Below are 20,697 nucleotides of genomic sequence, written 5' to 3'. Positions count from 1 at the left end.
AAGGTCCTTTGCTGTTGTTCTGGGATTGATTTGCGCTTTTCGCACCAAAGTACGTTCATCTCTAGGAGACAGAATGCGTCTCCTTCCTGAGTGGTATGACAGCTGCGTGGTCCCATGGTGTTTATACTTGTTTACTATTGTTTGTACAGATGAACGTGGTACCTTCAGGCATTTGGAAATTGCTCCCAAGGATGAACCAGACTTGTGGAGGTCTACAATTTTTTTACTGTGGTCTTGGCTGATTTCTTTTGATTTTCCCATAATGTCAAACAAAGAGGCACTGAGTGAAGGTAGGCCTTGAAATACATCCACAGGTACACCTCCAATTGACTCAAATTATGTCAATTAGCCTATCAGAAGCTTCTAAAGCCATGACATCATTTTCTGGAATTTTCCAAGCTGTTTATAGGCACAGTCAACTTAGTGTATGTAAACTTCTGACCCACTGGTATTGTGATACAGTGAAATAATCTGTCTGTCAACAATTGTTGGAAAAATTACTTGTGTCATGCACAAAGTAGATGTCCTAACCGACATGCCAAAACTATAGTTTGTTAACAAGAAATGTGTGGAGTGGTTGAAAAACGAGTTTTAATGACATCCGACTTCAACTGTATATCTTGATTAGCTAAGTATTCAACCCCCTGAGTCAATACATGTTAGAATCACCTTTCGCAGTGATAACAGCTGTTTCTTTCTGGGTAAGTCTCTAAGAGCTTTGCACACCTGGACTATTCTTTTTCAAATTCTTCAAGCTCTGTCAAGTTGGTTGTTAAGACAGCCATTTTCAAGTCTTGCCATAGACCTTCAAGACAATTTAAGTCAAAACTGTAACTAGGCCACTCAGGAACATTCAATGTCGTCTTGATAAGCAACTCCAGTGTATTTGGCCTTGTGTTTTAGGTTATTGTCCTGCTGAAAGGTGAATTTGTCTCCCAGTGTCTGTTGAAAAGCAGACTGAACCAGGTGTTCCTCTAGGATTTTGCCTGTGCATAGCTCTATTCCATTTCTTTTTATCCTAAAAAACTCCTTAGTCCTTGCCGATGACAAGCATACCTATAACATGATGCACCCACCACCATGCTTGAAAATATGAAGAGTGGTACTCAGTGATGTGTTGTGTCGGTTTTGCCCCAAACATAGCGCTTTCTAGTCAGGACAAAAAGTACATTATTTTCCATATATTTTGCAGTATTACTTCAGTGCCTTATTGCAAACAGAATGCATGTTTTGGAATATTTGTATTATGTACAGTGGGGAAAAAAAGTATTTAGTCAGCCACCAATTGTGCAAGTTCTCCCACTTAAAAAGATGAGAGAGGCCTGTAATTTTCATCATAGGTACACGTCAACTATGACAGACAAAATTAGAAGAAAAAAATCCAGAAAATCACATTGTAGGATTTTTTATGAATTGATTTGCAAATTATGGTGGAAAATAAGTATTTGGTCAATAACAAAAGTTTCTCAATACTTTGTTATATACCCTTTGTTGGCAATGACACAGATCAAACGTTTTCTGTAAGTCTTCACAAGGTTTTCACACACTGTTGCTGGTATTTTGGCCCATTCCTCCATGCAGATCTCCTCTAGAGCAGTGATGTTTTGGGGCTGTCGCTGGGCAACACGGACTTTCAACTCCCTCCAAAGATTTTCTATGGGGTTGAGATCTGGAGACTGGCTAGGCCACTCCAGGACCTTGAAATGCTTCTTACGAAGCCACTCCTTCGTTGCCCGGGCGGTGTGTTTGGGATTATTGTCATGCTGAAAGACCCAGCCACGTTTCATCTTCAATGCCCTTGCTGATGGAAGGAGGTTTTCACTCAAAATCTCACAATACATGGCCCTATTCATTCTTTCCTTTACACGGATCAGTCGTCCTGGTCCCTTTGCAGAAAAACAGCCCCAAAGCATGATGTTTCCAACCCAATGCTTCACAGTAGGTATGGTGTTCTTTGGATGCAACTCAGCATTCTTTGTCCTCCAAACACGACGAGTTGAGTTTTTACCAAAAAGTTATATTTTGGTTTCATCTGACCATATGACATTCTCCCAATCCTCTTCTGGATCATCCAAATGCACTCTAGCAAACTTCAGACGGGCCTGGATATGTACTGGCTTAAGCAGGGGGACACATCTGGCACTGCAGGATTTGAGTCCCTGGCGGCGTAGTGTGTTACTGATGGTAGGCTTTGTTACTAGCTCTCTGCAGGTCATTCACTAGGTCCCCCTGTGTGGTTCTGGGATTTTTGCTCACCGTTCTTGTGATCATTTTGACCCCACGGGGTGAGATCTTGCGTGGAGCCCCAGATCGAGGGAGATTATCAGTGGTCTTGTATGTCTTCCATTTCCTAATAATTGCTCCCACAGTTGATTTCTTCAAACCAAGCTGCTTACCTATTGCAGATTCAGTCTTCCCAGCCTGGTGCAGGTCTACAATTTTGTTTCTGGTGTCCTTTGACAGCTCTTTGGTCTTGGCCATAGTGGAGTTTGGAGTGTGACTGTTTGAGGTTGTGGACAGGTGTCTTTTATACTGATAACAAGTTCAAACAGGTGCCATTAATACAGGTAACGAGTGGAGGACAGAGGAGCCTCTTAAAGAAGAAGTTACAGGTCTGTGAGAGCCAGAAATCTTGCTTGTTTGTAGGTGACCAAATACTTATTTTCCACCATAATTTGCAAATAAATTCATTAAAAATCCTACAATGTGATTTTCTGGAAAAAAAATCTCAATTTGTCTGTCATAGTTGACGTGTACCTATGATGAAAATTACAGGCCTCTCTCATCTTTTTAAGTGGGAGAACTTGCTCAATTGGTGGCTGACTAAATACTTTTTTTCCCCACTGTACAGGCTTTCTTCTTTTCACTCTGTCATTTAGGTTATTAGTATTGTGGAGTAACTACAATGTTGTTGATCCATCCTCAGTTTTCTATCACAGCCATTGAACTCTGTAACTGTTTTAAAGTCACCATTGGCCTCATGGTGAAGTCCCTGAGTGCTTTACTTCCTCTCCGGCAACTTAGTTAGGAAGGACGGCAGTATCTATTATTTTGTGACTGGGTGTATTTATACACCATCCAAAGTGTAATTAATAACTTCCCCATGCTCAAAGGGATGTTGAATGTAGTGTCGTCACGATACCAACAGTTTACTAAAGATACGATACCAGGCCTAGTATCGCGATACCACAGGTAAAATGTGCCTCCGCTGCGCGTCGTGGCACACACCTTCCGCGTCATGCATGCATTATTTTCCAGAGAACACATAGCCCCTCGTTGATTAACCCTTACATAATGATTGACACGTCATTGTGGCAGTAAGCAGAACAATACTACATGAAACCATCTTTACTCTTCAGTGAATTTTTATTTAAATAAAATGCTTATTTTGTTGCGCAAATATACCAGAAATCTGACATCAAAGTCACCTTTGGGGGAGCAAATAAAAAGGCTTCCCTAAAAATGGGACAGAAAAGGGGGAAAACCACCCCAATCCCATAAGCAACAGTTCAGTACTCCGAGTTTACAGTCTTTAGACTCCCTCAATCATCTCTCTCTCTCACACACACACACACACACACACACACAGAATAAGTTCAGACTGTCACTTTGCTAGAGAGGGCCAGAAACATGCTAGAAAAGAGGAAGACCTCCCCAATCCCATGAACAACTGAATGAACAACAGTTCAGTCCTCTGATTCAACACAGACTGGTAAAGGCCAAGGTGTATAATTTGTGGAAGGTTTTTTGGCTAAAGACACCAGCTTATTCACACTTTGGGGAGATAGTCTAGAGCGTCTGGGACTGCAGATGATTCCGGAGGTACTGAACACCCACTCAGAAGCACAGCTGGATGCTGATATTCTCAGGAACTTCCTTGCACATTAAGACCGTAAAAGTCCCTGCATTTAGTTTCCACCAACTAAGTGGGTCTTGGTCGGCATCAATCTCCTCCATGGAGCTATACAAGGCAAGCTCCTTCTTGAGTCTCTTGTGGGCTGGCATGTCTGGGTGGGGTCTCACTGGTCTGGGCTCCTTTTTTCTCAGTTATAATGGTGGATAATAGCCCTGACATACAAGACTTCCCCCGTTTGCTTGGCGCGGGCACCTCTGCATTTTCCTCTGATGATCCACTGTTCCGTTCAGCTCTGTTGTGTTCAGTGTGTTCTGTCTGGCTTCTGGAGTGAGTTGGCTTGTTCTAGAAGTGCTTTCTCGACCTCTGGTTTCATTGAGACAAAGGTGTCCTTGAATCTTGGATCAGGGAAAGTGGCAACCTTAAGCGTGAAATGCAAGTCTCTGTCGTCAGCTCTCACTTTATCCTTCATCTCTGTAGCCAAGTTGCCATCTTTCTCAGCAACAGTAAGGCTTGAGTGGATTTTCACAGCAGTGGGAGAACTGAGGAGAGGGTGGTGTGTTTCTCCCTGCTGAGGGCATCTGTGAATCCTGTTAGTGGAGCCAGGACATCTTTCACTATCTCCAGTGTAGTGACATCAGTCGTCTTTGGCATAAGATGCACTTCTTTTTGTTATCAGAAAGGACTGCACAAACAGCTGGCTGCTGCTCAAGAAAGCGTTCTACCATCTCGTAGGCTGTGCCCTACCTTGTTGGTTCATCGTGGATGAGCTTGTGGTCTGGTAAGCCCAGGAGAGACTGTTTAGCTTTCAGCTGCCTATTCATAGGATCTGACCTTGTAAATCCTGACAATGTTTTCCGTAGCCTGGATAAGCTTGAGGGACATGGTCGATGTTCAGTACCTTGTTGATTGCAAGATCTAGGTTGTGCCCAAAACATGGGATCCAATTGTAATCTGAGAATGCCTTGCGGTTATTGGAAGCGTTGTCTGTGAGTAGCAAGCCCCAGTCCTCCTTCTGTGTCTCGTCCAGTGCTTCTCTTAGGCTCTCTGCTGTGTGGTCGCTGTTCAGACCAGAGCAGCCCAAGCACCATGATTTCATGTCCCAGGTATCTGAAACAAACTGAACAGTCACAACAATGTATCCATTCATTGCTCTGCTGGTCCAGAGATCAGTGGTGCATGAGTAGCAGTGGATGCCTTCAAATTGAGCCTTTAGGATTGCCCTGGTTTCGCTGTAGAGCTTTGGGATCGATGTGTTCATGAAGAAGTTCCAGTAGCACATATTTGGGGTTCAGCTTCCTCACCAGTTGTTTAAATTCCCACTTCTCTACTTTGTACACTGGCACATGGTCCACACAGCTTTTTGGCCTCTCTTGAATGTGGTTCATAATGCTTCAGGTAATCAAACAGCTTTGGGAGGGTCAGGGTGGGCTGGGTTTGTATTCATGTAGGCCTGCATTGATTCTGAAAGGAAAGAGGGAAAAAACTTCTCACTCTCACTCACAAAATAGCTGTATGTAAAAAGGCTCTTTCTGTCACTCACTCACAAAAACCTCTATTAAACTCACTCAAACGACCCAAATAAATATTCTGTTGCACAGGTGCCTTTACCTACAGATTATAATGGGATAGGCACTCAATATTCACTAAGTTAGAGGCCTAGTTGCAATGCATTTCGTTCCGGCACTGCAGCACCATCTGCTGCTCACGGAGAACGAACAGCCACTCCAAAAGTCAGGAGAGAAGTGTGTTTTCTTTTTTTTTACAGTTTGGAAGTACAGTCCTGGCGAATAAACTTAGTTACTGTATGCTAGGCCTAACTATCACACTAGCTAGCTAGCTACATCCATCACAGCTAGCTACTTCCATCACAGCTAGCAGTGCTAGCTACCTCCATCACAGCTAGCGCTGCTAGCTAACTTTAACAGACAACGTCAGCTCTAGCTGTAGTTTGTTTAACAGTAAACAGTAGTAGCTAACGTTACAGTAGCCGTCCTAACGTTAGCTAGCTAGCTAATTTTCGCACTGCTTTGCTTTATCTTGGTCAGGTCGCAGATGTAAATGAGAACTTGTTCTCAACTGGTTTACCTTGTTAAATAAAGGTGAAATAAAATAAAATAAAAAATTGACGTTGCAGTAGCTGACCTAACATTAGCTAACTAGCTAACCATAGCTAGCAACATTAGATAGCTAGCATATGCCATTTGCTATAATAAGTACAAAAACATAGCTAACTTTACATATCTCCTTTCTCTTCACTACAGTAGCCAGGTCGGGGTGTGTTGTCTGCAGGTGCGTTTCCCGCATTTTTTGCAGATAGGGCGTTCATCATCAACTACTTTTCTGTCTTTGTCTGAATGAAAACCAAAGTAGTTCCACATGTGACTACTCAAGTTGGGTTTCTTTATGTCAAGTAGTTGTTGGACAAACAAATTCGGTGTACCATATAAAACGGTACTACGGTATTCTAAAATGTTTGTTATCATAAGTATCATAACATTTTGGTAGCGTGATATTATTGTGGTACTGGTGGCGCAGTGGTCTAAGGCACTGCATCGCAGTGCTAGCTGTGCAACTAGAGATCCTGGTTCGAATTCTGTTGTAGCTGGCCGCGACCGGAAGACCCATGGGGTGGTGCACAATTGGCCCTGTGTCGTCCAGGGGCAGGGATGTAGCTCAGTTTGTAGAGCATGGTGTTTGCAACGCCAGGGTTGTGGGTTCAATTCCCATGGGGGGGCAGTATGAAAAAAATAATGTATGCACTCACTAACTGTAAGTCGGTCTGGATAAGAGCGTCTGCTAAAAATGAAATGTTTGCTTGTTTATATTTTTACCCATCTACCAATAGGTGCCCTTCTTTTCGAGGCATTGGAAAACCTCCCTGATCTTTGTGGTTGAATCTGTGCTTGAAATTCAGTGCTGGACTGAGAGACCTTACAGATAATTGTATGTGTGGGGTACAGAGATGGGGTAGTCATTCAATAATAATGTTAAACACTATTATTGCACACAAAGTGAGTCCATGCAACTTATTGTGTGACTTGTTAAGCAAATGTTTACTCCTGAACGTATTTAGGCTTGCCATAACAAAGGGGATGAATACTTATCTGCTGAAGATGTTTCAGCTTTTTATTTGTAATTTAATTTGTAAAAAATTCTAAAAACATAATTCCACTTTGACATTATGGGGTATCAGTGACACAAACGCTCAATTTAATCAATAAAAAATTCAGGCTGTAACACAACAAAATGTGGAAAAAATCAAGGGGTGTGTATACTTTCTGAAGGCACTGTAGTACTTAGGGCTGGGAATTTCCAGGGACCTCACGATACTATATTATCACGATACTTAATTAATAATATTAATATGCCATTTAGCAGACGCTTTTATCCAAAGCGACTTACAGTCATAGGTGCCGATACGAAATGTGTTGCGATTCTCACGATTCTATATGTATTGCGATTCAATACTGTGATTTTATTGCGATTCGATGTTCCAAACATATTGCTCACCATATGTCTGCTGCAGAGGGACAAGAGAGAGCCATGAGAAAAAAAAGTGCTGAAAACAAATCGTCTCCCTATTTAAAAATAAGATGGAGAACAAGCTATGAAGGAACAATACAGGAGTTTTGGTGCAGGTACAGCCAAATAGCGCAAAAATATATAGTCAAAATAATATCCCGATATGTAACTATCGATTTTCCCCCCATCACTTGTAGTACTGAACTATACTCCTCTCGAGTTCACTGTACAGTAGACTACAGTACAATAAAAGTACAAGAGGACATTATAGACATCTATGTTTGGGCCACATTAGAATATAATTTGTCATTTAACATACCTTGATTAGACTATAATTTAATGACAACAAAGATTATATTAACTCAGTCATGATTGGCTTGATGAAGTTACCAATTTTAGATGTAGACAGTTCAGGAATACTTTCTTTTCCCCTTTTGATAAGAAATTACCATACTGTATTAAGTTTTTATATAAATTGGAAATGAAAAGTAAGTATACCAACACAAGCTTTACATTTCCTAGTTGGTGCTGCAATTTTTATATACTGTAAAGGACAGAAGGAGACTTAGAAAATAGTGTTGCATTAATTCAGGTGATAAAATAGTTTTGGGGTAAAGCTCTTCAGTGGAATAAACCATATGCATGTGTGCACACTAGAGCTAGCTCATAGCTGACACTGCTAAACACCAGATGGCCAAATTATGTTGGTCATTTATTTGGAGTTCGCAAAGCATTTTTACCCCCCATCCATCCCCCAACCCACTACATTAGAATGAAGAACAAAAAACAACCCTCGCTATTTTAGCTTTGGAGCTCGATGCTGCATCCTCTAGTTGTGTCTGACCTCAAATAGTGTTCTAAAATAGACATGAATGTTTCAGAATGTGTGAATTATTCAGAATGCTTCTGAGGTATGCAGCTTTAGCAGGAAGTATTTAGGCTTCAGGGGGAAAGGAACGCTTTTAAAAGACACGGCACATAAACCAGTGATCTCTCTCTCTTTCCCTATCCATGTCTCAATCTGTCTCTCTCCCCCTCCCTGTTTCTTTATCTGATTCGCTCTCTCACATTCGCTCTTCGCCTGAATTGACCTCTGCTGTGCTATTCATATTTTCCTGTAGCAAAGTCTTATCCCCCCCCCCTCTTTCTCTCTCCCTAATATCGTTACGCTACATTTGTCACGTTCGTTGAGTACAGGATTGGACCAAGGTGCAGCGTGGTATGCGTACATGTTCGTTTATTAAATAAACACTGAACAAAACAACAAAAAGCAACGTAACGTGAAGTTCTAAAGGCTAACATCAAACAAGCCAAACACACAGAAACAAGATCCCACAACATAGGTAGGCAACATGGCTGCCTAAGTATGATCCCCAATCAGAGACAACGATCGACAGCTGCCTCTGATTGGGAACCACACCCAGCCAACATAGAACTAGATAAACTAGAATGTCAACATTCACATAGATATACACATCGATATTCACACCCTGACCAAACCAACGAGAAACAACAGGCATTAAAGGTCAGGGCGTGACAACATTAGAGATATAATCTGTCCATGTTGGGTTTGTTATAGAGCTGGATTGTTAATTGTGATAATACAATGAAAGAAGTAGAGATAACTGAACAATCTAAAAGAATGAAGGAGAGCTAATTGAAAGACAAACAGAAATACTCTAACTAAACAAAGCCCTGGCTAGGAATAGACTAACCAAACACAGAAAAGGTTTACACACACTCAGACTGTATATACTGTTGACCATTCACCAGTACTGTATGCTCTTGGATTAATCATTGAATCAAACAGACTCATATCATGAGAATGACCTTTCAATGTCAGTTGGACAATTACATTTTCATATCTCTCCTCTTTCAAGCTGTTCTTTTGTTCCCTCTTTTGTTCTCTTCATCTGCTCCCTCACTCTTTCTCTTGAATCTCTGTATACAGCAACTATGTTACAAAATTATTTATATCACACACACACACACACACTGGACCTCCACTTATGTGTTCAGGCCATGTTTGTGTAAATGTCATCTGCTCTCTAGTTCCTAAATCAACACAGCAGTTTCTTCCTAGAAAAACATCAAGGGGGTGAGGAATCTGTTTGTGTGTGAGGATCTGTGTGTAATAGTGGTACTTTACTTGAATGTCTCCTTCAGAATGGTGTCGTCCATCGAGATCTGAAGCTGGAGAACATTCTACTAGACCAGGACCTGAACGTCAAGGTGAGAAAAACACAAAACGTTAAAAAAAGAAAAAAGAAAGTAAAATCTGTTTAAATCGTACTTCTATTGGTCTATTGAAAATGTGAGTCTACTGATTTTATACTTGTGCCTGTCATCCAGTAAGTGTAAAGGGTAGGTATTTTTAAAAGACATACATGCATTGGCCGGGAATCGAACCCGGGCCTCCCGCGTGGCAGGCGAGAATTCTACCACTGAACCACCAATGCTAAGATGCACTGGCAATGTAACCCAGGGCTCAAATGACGGTGGTGGTGGTGTGAAGGACAAAGAGAAGGGAGGAGTGAAGCAGAAAGAGAAGGAGTGGAAAGTAGGAGATAAAGACTAGAAGGGGTTTAAGAGGCATATAGGACAAAAATGTAGAGTAGTTTGAATATAGGTTGATATAAAGCCCATGTGCTATGATTTATGTTTCTGGGTATTTTCAGCAGTTTAAATTCAAGTATGTAGCGAGATCCTTCTATACCCAAAAAGAGTCCATGCATTGGCTGGGAATCAACCCGGGCCTCCCAAATGGCAGACGATGAGTCTAGCACTGAACCACCAATGCTTTGATAGAGAAATACTCTGTGGCCGAGAGTTATATAACAGTCAGGGTGAAGTGAAAAATAAATTGAAACAAATGTTGAATTAGTATTTAACTATCCGGCTCGAAGGACCATTAAAAACAGGCGTAGTCTTTAATACGTTTGTATTTTTGCATGATAGACTAGCTATAGGCAGTATAATGTAATTAGAGTGTTATATAGTACTTAGCCTGTTTGCGACAAGGATTTGCAAATAAACGTATTTGTGATACCTGAGTGATCTAAAAGTAGGATTCTAGAGGTTTAGCCATAATTAACTTGAGTTGACAAATGCAATCCATAAGAAAAGTTTATCAGGAATCATGTAACAGTTGGAGGGACAAAAATGTACAGCACTTATTTCTGTGAGTTGATCTTACAACAAATGAGGAGCACATGGGTCTCCAAAAAACAGGCTGACAGCAAACAATACGAAATACTAACTCTGACTGGAAAAACACAATGACACAGGGAGAACACTTCTCGAGTACCTGTAACTCCGCCACGTGATCCGACACTGATACGTACTGCTTGACATCAAGGAACTAGCAGAGAAAACGGAGCCAGGGAACACAGGGAAGTGAGGGCATAAATACACAGGTGAATCAGATAGACACAGGTGACACCAATAGGCAGATAATTAGTCTTGACTGTGAGTGAGAAGGTGCCTATGGTTGTCAGATGATGACACCTAGTGGGTCGCTCCGGAACTGCGACCCACTCCTGTAACATTAAGGCATTTGTCAAAAACGTAAAGTAGTAGTTTTGAAAGGTGAGATTATGATTTGTGTCTGATTGTGGATATTTTGTTTTTTTCTAGTGTTTTTCTCTAATTTTCTTAATTCGTTTGTTTCGTGCATTACTACACACACCCAGGAAGAACTTTTGGAATACGAATCGCTGGGTACTCACCGTCTACCCGACCTCCCCAAATTCCCTGAGACAACAAAACAATGGACTAGCTTCTTCGGCGAGGAGCCGAGCTGCTTGAGAGTCCTACCGGAGAGTACGTGGCGGGGTCTTAGTGAGATTAAGACGCCAGGTGACCCGTCCTCCATTACTGAGCATACTACTCGACAATGTTCAATCATTAATAAACAAACTTGACTAACTCAGAGCGAGGATCTTTTTCCAGAGGGACATCAGATCCTGCAACGTACTCTGTTTTTCTGAGACTTGGCTTTCCTCTGACATCCAGATGAATTATATACAAAGAGCAAGGGTGGTGGGCTCTGCTTTATGACCATTAACTCCCAAGCAAGGGGAAACGTACAAGGAACTTTCTGCTCCGCCGACTTGGAATACTTGGGTCATAAAATGTCGTCCTTTTTACCTTCCGAGAGAGTTCACTGGGATTATTGCCATGGCAAGGTACATCCCGCCCCAAGCTTGACACCAAAAATGCTCTCAAAGATCTTCATTGGACCCTGAACAAACCCTGAGGCAGCGTTCATTGTTGCGGGTGACTTTAACAAAAGTAATTTGAGAACCGTGCTCCCAAATTATTACCAACACATCGACTGTCCAACTCGCGGAAATTCTACTCTTGACCACTGCTACACGCCTTTTCGATACGGGTATAAGGCCCTCTCCCGTCCTCCTTTCGGAAAATCCAACCATGACTCCATCTTGCTTCTCCCCGCCTACAAACAAAGACTCAAGAGGGAAGTTCCGGTGATCAGGTCTGTACAGCGTTGATCCGACCAATCAGAATTCACACTCCAAGACTGTTTTGATCACGTGGACTGGAATATGTTCCGGGTTGCCACTGGAGATAATGTCAATGAATACGCCGACTCAGTCACCGGATTCATACAAAAATGCATAGATGACGTGATACTGATATTATCTTTTAAAACGTACCTGAATCAAAAACCGTGGATTAATAGCATCCTTGTAGGAAAACTGAAAGAGAAAGATGCTGCTTATAAACAGGGCAAGGTGACCGGAGACAATACTTTGGTTAAACAGGACAAATATGACTTACGCCGATCGATCAAGATTGGGAAACACAAGTATAGAGACAAAGTGGAGGAGCAATTCAGCGGGTCGGACACAAGGAGTATGTGGCAGGGGCTCCTGACGATCATGGATTACAAAAAGAAAGCCAGCCACATCACGCTCACCAACGCCACCCTACCAGACGAGCTAAACACCTTTTTCTCAAGATTCGAGCACAATGACCCTGAGCTGCCGAGGAGAGCCCCCGATGACAACGTGGGCTACACACTCACAGTCTCCACTGAGGAGGTATGTAAGTCATTCAAACGTGTTAATCCTCGCAGGGCTGAGGCCCAGATGGCATCTCTAGCTGTGCCCTCAGAGCATATGCAGACCAGCTGGCTGTTGTGTTCTCTGACATTTTCAATCTCTCCCTAGCTCAGGCCTCTATACCCACATGCTAAGGGAAAGTAACTGAACTGAATGACAACCGACCAGTAGCACTCACTTCCATCATCTTGACGTGCTTCGAGAGGCTAGTCAAAGTAGTGCTGTCCCCGACAAAAAAAAACTTGGTCGACCGAAAGTCGTCTGTTCTTTTGACCAATCGATTGGTCTGAATTTTTTAAGTGAATTTTTCCATATATAGACACACCATATGTGTTTTCATAAAATCAACTATATGCATTGAGCTTGTCTGATGCTTTAAGCTTACTGTTTGATGAAATAAGACACAAGAGGGAGCCAGAGATCTAGATAACCAGAAGAACAAAAACGTAACCTGACCCAACCATTCTCCTCCCTCTCCTGCTGGCTTTCACAGATTCTGCCGTCACTCTCCTGAAGTTGCCGGTAAAAGGCTACACGAGGAGTAGGCAACCTTTCTCATGTGGAATGCCAATTTATCTTACCATTTCTACTGATCTGCCTGCCAGTTATGGTTTGCATATCCACATTTTCGTGGAACAGTTTCATTTCATTTATAAAAACGTCTTCATATCACAAAATTATTGTCATGTGGTTAATCAAAATTCTACCCAAATCTAAATGAAAAGGATACAAACCTAAAAAGTAACTTATATTGCCATTGCCAACTATGTAAAAATAGCCTATATAAAGCCAACAAATAAAAACTGAAGCCTGCAGGTAGAAAATATCCTGATAAAAAGAAATATACTATAAATCACATTGGCTACGCATGGCCTGTCTGCAACGAACTTGAAACATTGTATCAACTATTAATTTGGGTCCGGCCCAAAGCTTGTGCTAGCGAACTTGCAACATTGTACCTCGAAGTATCCAGCACCAGTGAGCTCGGGACAGACACAGCTGTATGCTCTTTGCGCAAGGGATAAGAAGCAGTGCTTGACTTGGGCAGGCACCTCAAATGTTCTACTGCTTGAGCTCCTGTTCCTCTTATGGAATATTAGCTCAAAAGTATTGTGGAGCTCCTGCACCTAAATATAAACAGTACCAGCACCCAAAATGAGTACCGGAACCTATTTTAGTCCAAGTCAAGCACTGATAAGAAGTAATCAGGTAGGCCTATTTTATGACGTTTCCACTGGGATCAGAGTATGACATTTTTCCCTTTCACGTTGAGTGGTTATCGAAAGGGAGAGAGATGGAAAGATTTTCCAAATATATTGAGGAACTACTGTCATTCTCAATGGATGTAAAAACAGACTTCATTTGCTCGCTGTTTGATGTGAAGAAAACATCACTTTGAGAAGCTCCACAGCTCATTAGTGGTGGTGCGTTAAGCCAATCAGAAATTCTATCAGATCCTCAAATGGGCACATTTTTTAATATGCCTACATTTGCTCGCAGGCCAGGTAGCCTATAGGCCTACTTCTACGCGTAATCAGGTGCTCACGTTCCAAACAAAAGACAATGACTAAATTTAATTGACAAAACTCGTAAATGGAATAAACCAAAACTTGTTTCTCACAAGTGTTGCATAGGTTGTGCGCTCTGCAAACAATGTGTCCACTCCAACAATGAGAACTGTCAGGGTGTCAAATGTGCAGCGGTAGGACGGAGTCAAGCGCAGGACACAGAACTGAGTACACGACGTACTTTACTCGGAAAAAACAAACACTAATTTCCATGCAGGGAAAACACACCAGCTCACAAAAGCGTATGACACAACGAACAAACATGCACAAAACCATGTGGGAACCAGAGGGTTAAATAGGGAATTAATCATCATAAAATGGGAACCAGGTGTGTACAAACAAGACAAAACAAATGGAAAACAGAAACGTAGATCGGTGGCAGCTAGAAAGCCGGTGACGACAACTACTGATAGCCGCCCGCACAAGGAGAGGCACCAACTTCGGCGGAAGTCGTGACAGTACCCCCCCCCCCGGTGAAATTCCGGACCGTACCCCTCCCACTCCACGAGGTACTAAAGGCCCCTCGCCCGACGTCTTGAGTCCATGATGGCTCGTACAGTATACGCCGGGGGCCCCTCGATGTCCAGAGGGGGCGGAGGAACCTCCCGCACCTCAGACTGCTGGAGCGGACCTGCTACCACCGGCCTGAGGAGAGACACATGGAACGAGGGGTTAATACGGTAATCAGGGGGGAGCTGTAACCTATAACATACCTCGTTCCGTCTCCTCAGGACTTTAAATGGCCCCACAAACCGCGGACCCAGCTTCCGGCAGGGCATGCGAAGGGGCAGGTTTCGGGTCAAGAGCCAGACCCGTTCCCCTCGGTGCATACACTGGGGCCTCACTGCGGTGGCGGTCAGCGCTCGCCTTCTGTCGCCTGATGGCCCGTTGCAGGCGCACATGGGCAGCGTCCCAGGTCTCCTCCGAGCGCCTAAACCATTCATCCACCGCAGGTGCCTCGATCTGGCTCTGATGCCACGGTGCCAGGACCGGCTGATAACCTAGTACACACTGAAACGGAGACATGTTAGTGGAGGAGTGGCGGAGGGAGTTTTGGGCCATCTCTGCCCAGGGGATGAAAGCCGCCCACTCCCTCGGCCGGTCCTGGCAGTAGGACTTCAGAAACCTACCCACATCCTGGTTAACTCTCTCCACCTGCCCATTACTCTTGGGGTGAAAACCTGAGGTCAGGCTGACCGAGACCCCCAGACGTTCCATGAACGCCCTCCAGACCCTCGATGTGAACTGGGGACCCCGATCAGACACTATATCCTCAGGCACCCCGTAGTGCCGGAAGACGTGGGTAAAAAGAGCCTCCGCAGTCTGTAGGGCCGTAGGGAGACCAGGCAAAGGAAGGAGACGGCAGGACTTAGAAAACCGATCCACAACGACCAGGATCGTGGTGTTACCTTGTGACGGAGGAAGATCCGTCACGAAGTCCACCGATAGGTGTGACCACGGCCGTTGTGGAACGGGTAGGGGTTGTAATTTCCCTCTAGGCAGGTGTCTAGGTGCCTTGCACTGGGCGCACACCGAGCAGGAGGAAACATAAACCCTTACGTCCTTAGCTAAAGTGGGCCACCAGTACTTCCCACTAAGACAGTGCACTGTCCGACCGATGCCAGGATGACCAGAGGAGGGTGACGTGTGGGCCCAACAGATCAATCAATCGCGGACATCAACCGGAACGTACAGACGCCCCACTGGACACTGGGTGGGAGTGGGCTCCGTACGTAACGCCCGCTCGATGTCCATGTCAACCTCCCATACCACCGGTGCCACCAGGCAAGAAGCCAGAAGTATGGGAGTGGGATCCGTGGACCGCTCCTCTGTGTCATACATCTGGGACAGTGTGTCTGCCTTAGCGTTCTGGGAACGTGGTCTGTAGGATAGGGTGAAAACAAAACGGGTGAAAAACATGGCCCACCTTGCCTGGCGAATGTTCAGTCTCCTCGCCGCCCGGATGTACTCCAGATTGCGGTGGTCAGTCCAAATGAGGAAAGGGTGTTTAGCCCCCTCAAGCCAATGCCGCCACGCCTTCAGAGCCCTGACAACAGCTAACAGCTCCCGGACCCCACATCATAGTTTCGCTACGCCGGGCTGAGCTTCTTCGAAAATAAACCACAGGGGCGGAGCTTTGTGGCGTACCCGAGCGCTCAGACAGCACAGCTCCTATCCCAGCCTCGGACGCGTCCACCTCTACTATGAATGCCAAGGAGGGATCAGGATGAGCCAGCACGGGAGCCGAGGTAAACAGAGCCTTCAGGTGACCAAAAGCCCTGTCCGCCCCAGCTGACTACTGCAGTCGCACCGGTCCCCCCTTCAGCAAGGAGGTAATGGGAACCGCTACCTGACCAAAGCCCCGGATAAACCTCCGGTAGTAGTTGGCAAACCCTAAGAACCGCGGCACCTCCTTTACCGTGGTTGGAGTGGGCCAATTACGCACGGCTGAAATGCGGTCATTCTCCATCTCCACCCCTGACGCGGACAGGCGGTACCCTAGGAAGGAGACGGACTGTTGGAAGAACAGACATTTCTCAGCCTTGACGTACAGGTCATGCTCCAACAGTCGACCAAGCACCTTGCGCACCAGGGACACATGCTCGGCGCGTGTAGCAGAGTATATTAGAATGTCATCTATATACACCACTACACCCTGCCCGTGCAGATCCCTGAAAATCTCGTCTACGAAGGATTTTAAGACTGATGGAGCATTCATCAACCCGTACGGCATGACGAGGTACTCATAGTGCCCAGAGGTGATACTAAATGCCGTCTTCCACTCATCCCCCTCCCGGATACGCACCAGGTTGTAAGTGCTCCTGAGATCCAATTTGGTGAAGAAGCGCGCCCCGTGCAATGACTCTGTCACACTGGCTATGAGAGGCAGTGGGTAACTGTACTTCACAGTGATCTGATTTAGCCCACAATAGTCAATGCACGGGCGTAACCCTCCATCCTTCTTCTTCACAAAAAAGAAACTTAAGGATGCAGGTGAAGTGAAAGGCCGAATGTATCCCTGTCCCAGAGATTCGGAGACATATGTTTCCATAGCCGCCGTCTCCTCCTGAGACAGAGGATACAAGTGACTCCTGGGAATTGCTGCGCCTACCTGGAGATTTATCGCACAATCCCCCTGTCGATGGGGTGGTAGTTCAGTCGCCTTCTTTTTACAGAATTGGCATATTCGGGGGGAATGTGCGTAGTGGAGACCTGGTTTGGACTCTCCACCATAGTTGCACCTATGGAAACACCTACACACCTCCCTGAGCACTGACGTGATCATCCCTTGAGAGCCCTCTGTTGCCACGAAATAGTGGGGTCATGAGAGGCCAACCAGGGAAGCCCCAACACCACAGGAAACGCAGGAGAATCGATCAGGAAGAGACTAATTCTCTCCTCATGACCCTCCTGCGTTTTCATCCATAGTGGAGCTGTGACCTCCCTAATCAGGCCCGACCCTAAAGGACGACTATCTAAGGCATGTACAGGGAAGGGCACATCAACAGGGACAATAGGGATCCCTAATCTACGTGCAAATGAACTGTCAATAAAGTTCCCAGCTGCGCCTGAATCGACTAGAACCTTATGCTGGGAATGCGGAGAAAACTCAGGAAATTCTATACAAACATGCATGTGCGCAACAGGGAGCTCTGGGTAAGTCAGGTGCCTACTCACCTGGGATGATCCACCAGTGCCCTGCCTGCTACCTCGACTCCCTGGGGAACCTCTCCAGCACCGACCAGCAGTGTGCCCTCTGCGGCCACACTTGGTGCAGGAACCGGCCCCTCCTCCGGTCACCCTAGGAGCAGCACCTCCGAGCTCCATAGGGGTAGGGTCGGAGGTGCTGGGGGATGGAATAGACGGACCCTGATCAGGACGTCCGCGGGTGGCCAACAGGTTATCCAGCCGTATAGATAGATCCACCAGCTGGTCGAGGGTTAGGGTGGTGTCCCTGCATGCCAGCTCCCGACGAACGTCCTCACATAGACTACACCGGTAATGGTCAATCAGGGCCCTCTCATTCCATCCCACACTGGCCGCCAAGGTCCGGAAGTCCAGTGTGAAGTCCTGTGCGCTCCTCTTCCCCTGTCTGAGGTGGAACAAGCGTTCAGGTGACGGAGGGGTGGACATCGGTGTGGACGAGATGGGTCCCATTATGCCTGGCGAAAACCAAACACTGCATTCCACAGTAAGAACATCATACCAAAGGTCAAGCATGGTGGTGGTGGTGTGATGGTTTGGGGATGCTTTGCTGCCTCAGGACCTGGACGACTTGCCTTAATAGAAGGAACCATGAATTCTGCTCTGTATCAGAGAATTCTACAGGAGAATGTCAGACCATCCGTCTGTGAGCTGAAGCTGAAGTGCAGCTGGGTCATGCAGCAAGACAATGATCCAAAACACACAATCAAGTCTACATGAAAATTGCTTAAAAGCAACAAATTTGAAGTTTTGGAATGGCCTAGTCAAAGTCCAGACCTAATCCCAATTGAGATGTTGTGGCAGGACTTGAAACGAGCAGTTCATGCTTGAAAACCCACACGTCACTGAGTTAAAGCAGTTCTGCATGGAAGAGCGGGCCAAAATTCCTCCACAGCGACATGAGAGACTGATCAACAACTACAGGAAGCATTTGGTTGGAGACATTGCAGCTAAAGGTGGCACAACCAGTTATTGAGTGTAAGGGGGCAATTACTTTTTCACACAGGGGAATTGGGTGTTGTATAACTTTGTTTATGAAATAAATTAAATAAATATGTAATTGTTGTGTTATTTGTTCACTTATGTTCCCTTTATCTAATATTAGGTTTTGGTTGAAGATCTGATAACATTCAGTATCACAAATATGCAAAAGTAGAGAAAATTAGAAAGTTGGCAAAGACTTTTTCATAGCACTGTATTCATCACTGCCACCGTTGTTATGATGTGTATAGTGCTATTTCTATTATATTGTTTTTAGTACCATTTTCATTATTTTATTTCACTAGTCCTGCATGTTGAAGTTCGAAGACTAAGATTTTCACTGTACCCTGAAATCACTCCTGCAACCCTGTACATGTGAGTATTAAACAATCTGAATCTGAATCAGCAAAGGGGGGACCAACTCCATATTAATGGCCATGATTTTGTAATGAGATGTTCAACGAGCAGGTGTCCACATACGTTTGACCATGTAGTATATGTAAAGAAATACATGGTACTTATTTATATATTAGAAGACGGTTGGACTGAAATTTCCAGCACTTACTTCTGTAAGTAGATCCCAAAATGCCCCAAAAAAGAAATTGATGCATTGGCCGGGAATCGAACCCGGGCCTCCCGCGCGGGAGCCGAGGATTCTTTGGCTAAAGTGCCCTAAAGCGTTTCCCATTCATTCCCTATGGTAGTGCTAAACCACTACGGATGCAATATATGTATGGCCACGTATGCCCTCCGAGGCGCTGTGGCAGGTTTTACGCAAGAGGTGGCGAAGATAATAGCCGAATTACAACGAACCACAACAAACACCCGGGAACAACTCATCTGAGCCTTATTTACTTTTTCTGATTAGGAATTTCTTTTACATTTCAGCATTTGATCCGAGCATTTTACGTTTTGTTACATTAGCGGTTTTAGCTACGTCAGACACACAACAGCTTCTAATTCGTAAGGACTGCCAAAGGTAAGTCGTGTTTTTACATACAAAATATGAGTTCTTTATCATCGATTGTCTTTTTTTTTATTTGTCTTCGGATCTTTTAATAATGCAATAATAGTAAATACAGCGGATATTCAGAGTAATTTTGTTAGAACGTAATCTGAATGAAACGTGGACTTGTGGAAACTATACGTTTCTCATATATATTTGTAAGTATTATAGTATTATAGCGCGATCTAAATAAACAAGTATTCTATGTTTTCACGAATTATACAATGTGAATGCGTTCATAATAAGTCACTTAAATGATGTAGCTATTTCTGTATAGATATTACAGAATAGTCTGAAAGCTAAAGTTCATAATAAAGTTAATTACAAGATTGTTAATTGTTAATTACTATTGCAAGTGTTGTCCAGTGTATATGTGGGGAGGGGTATTGGTTTGTCCAGATGAGGTTGTGTATATTTGGGGATTGGTTATAGATCTGTATAGTTGAAGGTTGTGTGTGTATATTATACATTGTACTGTATAATTAGTACATTAGCCTGAAAGGTATCATTAAAAATAATTAAATAATTAATTTTGTTTACTCTTTGCTTCATCATTTAGATTAACATGTCACACAGGCCTTCGGTGTTTTTCCCTGGCAAGGTCCAAGTTACCTTTCGAGAGGCGCGTTAGGTTACCTTCTACAAGTCCCCTCTGATGCCGCCAAGAAGATCAAAGACAACCCTTCTATGCAGGACAAGTCTGCTCCTCTGAAGGAAGAGGTTGTCAGGAAGAATGCCATCAGCGTTGTCTTACAAAGAGGGGGGGATGTGTCAGATAAAGCTGAGGTGTTGGGGGAGTACATACTACAGTTTGGGAAGTACAGAGGCAAGTCCTTCAGGTGGCTGCTGGAAAATGATGTTGGATACACTATGTACCTCATCAAAAATTTGGAAAAAGAAAAAGAGGCAGGCCATTTCAGTACAGAGGGGAGCAGCAAAATCAGTTTGCAGTCCTTTTTGGAATATGCCATG

General features: G+C 44.2%; 1 protein-coding gene and 1 non-coding gene across 2 annotated transcripts in view; one reads left to right on the top strand and one right to left on the bottom strand.

Annotated features, from left to right (window-relative positions):
- The window catches only part of LOC121546098 (NUAK family SNF1-like kinase 1), a 53,225-nt gene that overhangs the window by 10,172 nt on the left and 22,356 nt on the right, over window positions 1-20,697 (top strand). Inside the window, exon 4 of the mRNA XM_041857118.2 lies at window positions 9,545-9,610. Coding sequence (XP_041713052.2) covers window positions 9,545-9,610 — 66 coding nt within the window. The remainder of the gene's footprint in view (window positions 1-9,544; window positions 9,611-20,697) is intronic.
- On the bottom strand, window positions 9,767-9,837 carry trnag-gcc. The gene has a single exon. It is a non-coding gene; the product is annotated as a tRNA-Gly (tRNA).

The sequence above is a fragment of the Coregonus clupeaformis genome, chromosome 30 (genome assembly GCF_020615455.1).
Source record: "Coregonus clupeaformis isolate EN_2021a chromosome 30, ASM2061545v1, whole genome shotgun sequence".
Taxonomy (NCBI): Eukaryota; Metazoa; Chordata; class Actinopteri; order Salmoniformes; family Salmonidae; genus Coregonus; species Coregonus clupeaformis.
Note: the sequence above shows the minus strand (reverse complement) of the source record. Positions and strands in the feature narration are given on the sequence as shown.